Genomic DNA, 6592 nt, shown 5'->3' with positions numbered 1-6592 from the left:
TCACTTAAAAACTACTTGCTTCTAAAATCAGACATAAAAATACAGAAGTGTCACAGCACACTATTACTGAAAAAATGCTTATTTTCTCATTTTTTCCATATAATTATAAAATAAATCAATTGGCATACAACTATTGTGCTTACATTTCAGTGTCTAGTATGTAGAGCAGTATAAACAAATCATTGTATGAAATTTTGGTTTGTACTGACTTCGGTAGTGCTTTTCTTTTTTCGCTAGTGCAATGTAGTCTGTTGTAAAACTAGGCAAATATCTAGATGAGCGGATGTACCCCCTGGAAGACCTCTTAGTACTCCCAGAGGTAAACGAACCACTGTCCTAGACCCTTGGAACCACCAAAGTTGAGGGCATAAGGTTAGGGGGGCCTCAACTGCCTCTCCGATCTTTCTTGCCACCCCATGGCTGTGAGGCAGAATTCTGCGGTGTCCACATGTCTTCACTTGCAGAGAGACTTAGTTAGACCTATTGTTGGGGTGGTTTTTTTTTTTTAGTTATATAGACAAGTTTAATTTACACATTTGTGTAAAAAATAAAAAAGCAAAGTAAAAATAAAACTAGTTTTAGAGAGATTCAGGGCATTGATTGGATTCTTGCCTCCTGCACCAGGGCCAGACCTCCCGCCTACACCATACATAGTCCTAAAGTGGCTGAAGGCAAATCTCCAGGATTTAAGATCTACCTTTCTTGCGATTCAGTAGGGCCCATCAACGATAGCCACTTGAGGTGTTTCCTGTGCTTAGGAGAGGTGCACATGTCTGAACACTGGTCGGTGCACAAGACATTTTCAAAGCCTACACTAGAGTCTTGAGAAGGCAGATTGAAGCTACATCTTCTGGAGATATCTCTGCAGACATTTACAGATCCTGGCAAGCAACTGGAAAGACCACCTTTTCTTGGACACTCTCACTTCTATAGTACCATTCCGCCACCAACCCAGGAGAGGGGCCACAGGGAGCACAGCACCAAAGATCAAAGGTGCAGCTCCCCCTCCAGTCCCAAGACAAAAACCATATCCTAAGATTGAGCCTAACCCAAGCACTAATGTGAAATATGCACAGATGGTTGCTTCACACAGCACTGCACTGCTACTGGTATTGCTCAGGCAGCAGGACCTTCTCTGGCACTGTGTGCATTCACCAGATTATTCTGATAGCAGTGATACCAAGGAAAATGTTGGGCTAATCAGTACCAACCACTGGGGCCTTGGTGACACACGCAGCACCGATGGACTCATCTGTATAGAAAATCTTGCTGGCATAGAGGCAATTCTTGGCAACAACTGACTTGGCCCGGTACCAGATTCCCCAGTACTGGACAGACTTTAAGAGCTCATTCCTTTCATCATGTGTTCGAACTGGCCACAGGCCTCGCTCGGCTGTGGGATGCTGGACTGGCATGCCCCTTCTAGGGATGAGGACTTAGCTTTCTCATCCTCTTCAGGGGAATGTAGAAGACTATTCTTGTTAGAATGTGACCCTTCCCCACCATGGATAACCCAGTGGGATGGGAACAGGCAGTTGAGGGAGGAATCCTTTAGAGGCACCCATAAATCTGGATCCAGGAGGGAACCACTGAGCTGGTACCCTCCTGTGTGCCCTCCTTCACTTCAGTAACTTTACCAACCTTGAGCCTGTAGACTTTATTCTATTTAATGTTAATTGTACTCCAGTGGGTTCTGCTCTGGCAGCTAGTCTCAAGTTCAACAGAATTATCTCTGTTCTGGATCTAGAGCCCATAGGAACACATGAAACCATAGGCAAATAACACGTACAGTTACAAGAGCATCTATCTTTTAGTACTTTTATTAAAGTTACCAATAACGTTATAAATGTCACAGCATATACAATTCCTAAAGATAAGTACAGTGTATCAATTATACCTACAGACATACTCGTCCTCCTAGATGGTGTTAGTCTGTTGGCCCTCTCATGGATTAACCATCAATACAGGAGTTGTTCCTGCTGGAGTTTCCCATAGGAACCTCAATTTGCTTATTCTGGGCACCCTTTTTTATACTGAGATTCTGTCTATACCTACATTCTACCTATGTACATGACAGTGTCAACCCTCTCTTTCTTATTGTTCTGTGTCCCTTAGAAACACAAGGGACCCCAAATTCTATAGGCTATGTAGGTTCTTGTTGTTGACATACCACCTTTATCTTGTAGTTAAGGCACATGCTGGATACAATATTTGTTGTTACAGCATTTTATAATTTAAATTTAATCTTCCCAGCTATACTTTTTGTAATATTACCAGTTGATACCTCTCTTTTTCCCATAATCTTTCCGGTTATTTCTTGGTGTAGCAGGGTGGTCACCCACTCCAGCCTTAAAGGGCTTAAAACAGCCCAGGAGAGGGCTGGAGCAAGCTGTGGCTGGAGCAAACTGTGCAAGCTGTGGCTGGAGCAAGCAGTTCCCAGGCTGACTAGGGGAAGCAGGCTCAGCTGTGGCCACGCCCCAGTCAGGGCTCAGCTGACCCTTATAAAAGGGCAGTGGGCCAAGAGCAGACAGCATCTTCTCTAGCTGTGGAGGGAGATGGGCCTGGCTGCTGGTGAGCTTGAAATGGGGAAAGCCAGAGGAACTGGGAGGCTCCAGACTGGAAAAGTCCCAGGCTGCAGGCCTGGCAGATGGCCTAAGATAGGTACTGGAGTTGCAGGGGGCAGCCCATGGGTAGGCAGAGGCAGCAGGTCCAAACCCCCCTTGCCTGTGATGATTGGCTTATACACTGCAGTCTGCCCAAGTGTGCGGGGGCTTAATGGTGACTGGCAGTAGCCAAGACTGAGACGAAGTGGGGATAGTGGGTGGGGATTCCCCAGGGAGGGGAGACCTAGAGACTGTGGGGGTACTGCCAGGGGGCAGCACCCTGGGTAAAAGGGGCACCGGGGTCTGGGAGGGACCTGGGGGCTAGCAGCAGCGAGACACTGGCCTGTAGAGGGCACTCTGGAAGCTGGAAGAACTAATTCCCTGAGAGACCAGCAGGAGGTGCTGCAGGGGTGAGTCTCGCCCTGTGACACTCGGTCATTGACTTATGCCATCATTTTTTGTCTCCAGGGCCTGAAATAGCTAAGCTAAAGTCTTGCAGGCATCAACCCACAGTTTCTTGCATTTCAGCTTGTCCTACTCATGTTTACTACATAGTTCTTCTAAATACTGATCAGTCTTATACTTTTATAATCCTACAAATCAACTCTGATTAATCAATGCTATATTACATATGTTCATTGTATGTTAATCAAAACATCACACACTGAATGAATACTAAACTAAAATAATTGGTTACTGGCTCTAAGGGGTCTCCTGGGGGTTATCAGTCCGTACATTAGGAAAATGGCTTCCTCAGCAGACTGCAAGATAACCTTCCTCAAAGCAACTAAGACAGCTGACTCCAGTACCAGTTCTGGTAACAAGTGTTGGAGGAACAAGAGCTTGGCAGAGAAGACCTCCAACCACTGGCTATTTCTTCCTTGTCCCCTGACAAGATGATTAAGCTTCCCTCTATAGCCCCATTGGATGAACTAAAAGTTTTTTGGGATCTCATGGGGATGTTTGCAGATGCTCTATATATCCCTCAGAAAAGCAGCATAAATTACTGGACATCCTCTAGCCATAATCGTTGGGTAGAATGGCCTTATCAGTAAAGAGGGGATTTTAGAACAGGCAAAGCTTATATGAGCTACTCCTGCATGTGTCCCTGTGATCTCCAAGTGTGCAGACAGAAGATACCAGGTTCTGATGGATGTAAATACTTTTTTTTTTTTTCAGCATTCCATCCCAGCGTGTCTGGTTGTCCATGCTATCCAAGAGAGATCAAAGCAACAGACCAGATCTAACTTCTCTGCAAGTGGATCTTTCTGGTTGAAAGCATCTGTGGTGATGCTTCAACTATGAGTTGCCAATCATCAAGCACTTCTTGCAAAGTATGATTCCTGACTCAAAGGTCAGTCAACACCTTCTCCACTCACTATGCCGTGATGCAAGTCTTCAGATCAGATGGAAGGTTCAGTGGGACTGTCCTTCAGCTGGCATTTTAAATAGGACTCCTCTTGTTATGCTTGTAAGAAGCACACAGGATCTTTTTCAGGGGAAAAGGCAATACACTACATTTATTGAAGATACAACAGTTAGCATATGCTCACCCGCTCACTCACTCTCCTGCCAGTCGATTGTTATAGTTACCAGTCCACAGTCTGGATCAATCTAGTGGTCAGCTAGGTTGATCACGGGTAGGTAGGAGCCGGGTTCTGTTGTTCGCAACACGATGCTCCGGGAAGTCTTGGCAGGACGAACCCTAAGTTTCATGGCAAGGCATCCTGTTTATATAGTGATTTTCCTTCATTGAGACCAATGAGTTTTGCACCGTCATGCTGTAATCAATCGTTGTTTGACGAGTGCTTGTTTTCTTAAATTGTCCTTTTCATTCTTTATCTTGTTTTTGTTTTTTTTTCATTAAGTCTCTCAGGGAGGTACTCCATGCTGGTTTTGATCACAGCTATCTTGGGCCCCTGTTCCGCGAGCCCCTCTGGCCTCCCCGCTCCCACACTCCGAGCCGGCTGCATACCCTGCAGCCGGTCAGGTTTTGAACTGCACCCAGAAACCATCTGTACATGCTCCTGCTCCATACATTGCATTTCCTCACCCTCGTGTCCCGCCCCGATACCAAATGGCGGGACTATCTTCCACCTAGAGAGGGTGAGGAGCCCCGGTGGGCCAGCCTTTATTCCACCTTGGTCCCACGGCCCGCTGGGGACATTAATTGGCAGCTCCTTCATGGAGCTGTGAGCACAGGCGTGCACCTGGCACGGTTCACCCATACACCTGAGGCCTGCCCCGTTTGAGGCGTGAGGGAGAACCTGGCGCATGCCTATCTTGAATGCGCCAGGTTGCAGCCCCTATTCCTGCTCCTCCAGAACCTCTTGTTGAGGTTCTGGCTGCACTTTTCCCCACACTTGCTCCTTTTTGCACACCCTATCCGTGGTCCCACGAAGTCGCGAGACCTCCTCGTCAACCTCCTCCTGGCTCTGACCAAAGTCTCCATCTATAATACCAGGAGGAGGATGTTACACGAGGGGGGTGCTCTGCGACTGCGGGGCCTATTTCTGTTCCTCCCTAGTTTCACATATCCAGGCAGAGTTCCACTGGGCAGCATCTGCTGGCTCCCTCGACAGCTTTGAGGAGCAGTGGGCGCTGTCCGGGGATCTATGCTTGGTGTCCCCATCCGGTATCCTCATTTTGAACCTCTGACCTTCACTCCGATCCCTGTTTTTCATTAGTTGTCTCCCGTAATCAGTTGGTCCCTGGGTCCAGTGGTCCCTCCCGCTAGGCTGGGGGAGGGGCCTTTAGCAGTGGGTGGGCTTGCGCCCGCCCACTTCCCGGGTTTGTCCCATAAGACCAGGAGTGGCGTGAGGGGTGTTATCCATTTAGAAAGAACCACCGTCCTTGCTGTAAGATAAGTAACCATATTTATGTTTGTATAACCTATGCCCGTCTAAGTGGGGCAACGGTGAAGTGTTTTTGAAAACATCTTTATCATCCTTGTGCTAGCTGCTCATGGGCATGTTATCTGCACAATAGATAATGCAAGCTAAAGGTTAATTTTATTATCTCTGCTCTACCATAAATAGCATAAAGCAACTGTTCTCTGAAGCAGGTTAGCAAAGATGGATCTAGGTTGTAAGGTAGTCTTAATTTTTCTTTTCTTTTCTCCTTGTTGTGGGGTAGATTGGAAACTAGCTCAGAGTTTTATTGCCATTGCTGGTCCCCTAAACAATGAGTCAGTAAGGAATTTAAATATTCAAAACAAGCTCTTAGGCGAAAAGGCTCTTAATATTGTAGTGGATGAAGGACATAATTGTTTGTGCCACCATCCTTTTTTGGCTTCTTTGACACAGTACTTCTCCTACCTTCATGCAAGTGGTGTGACGCATTATAAAATCTTTATGCCATGGATGCACATCCTTCCAGAGGGGAATGCCAAGAATCCGGAAGAAGCTACAGTTCAGTGCTATAGACAACTTCTTAAGTCTCTTACTGCTGCAAACCTTAAGCCAGTGATAATTTTGCATCGTAAGCATTTGCCTGGGGTTGTGATCACGCAGTCCACATTTGGGAAGCACAGGACCTTTGCTGACCTCTTTGTAGAATATGCTGAGTTTAACTTCCGTTCTTTTGGTGATATGGTTGACATGTGGCTCACCTTTAGCGACTTGCCTGAGATCACTGAGAGTCTGCCGTATGATGATCCACAGACCTCTCTCCAAATTCTAGCTGCTGCGCATGAAAAAGCTTATAAAATCTACCATGAAAAATATTCTTCAAAAGGTAAAGAGAAAATGGGAATGGAATTCTGTTTGACTTTCCTAAACAGTGTGTGAAATGGTTAAACTGTTGATGGCTGGCTCTGTGTGTGTGTGTGTGTGTGTGTGTGTTTTTCAGGACAGTAGAAAAAATGTCTATAGAAACATTTTGAATGATCAGTTTCTCTGAAATCTTTGCATTTTAAAATAATGAAGTATTGCTCAGTTGAGTTCACACCACAGAGAAATAGCTAAATTACCTTCTATTTTCTTTACCAG

The 6592-nt window shown here is 46.0% G+C and overlaps 1 protein-coding gene across 3 annotated transcripts in view; it reads left to right on the top strand.

The window, feature by feature from the left end:
- Window positions 1–2901: 2901 nt before the first annotated feature.
- LCT (lactase) overlaps window positions 2902–6592 on the top strand; it is a 42678-nt gene continuing 38987 nt past the window's right edge. Inside the window, exons 1-2 of one of the 3 annotated variants that reach the window (XM_048870340.2) lie at window positions 2902–3013; window positions 3783–6338. In XM_048870340.2, the coding sequence (XP_048726297.2) occupies window positions 5678–6338 (661 nt within the window). In that variant the 5' untranslated portion in view covers window positions 2902–3013; window positions 3783–5677. Of the gene's footprint in view, window positions 6339–6592 lie in introns of all 3 variants that reach the window. The other 2 variants (XM_075117803.1, XM_075117805.1) reach the window with 2 other exon arrangements.

This window comes from Caretta caretta, chromosome 11 (assembly GCF_965140235.1).
Source record: "Caretta caretta isolate rCarCar2 chromosome 11, rCarCar1.hap1, whole genome shotgun sequence".
In the NCBI taxonomy this organism is placed as follows: Eukaryota; Metazoa; Chordata; order Testudines; family Cheloniidae; genus Caretta; species Caretta caretta.
Note: the sequence above shows the minus strand (reverse complement) of the source record. Positions and strands in the feature narration are given on the sequence as shown.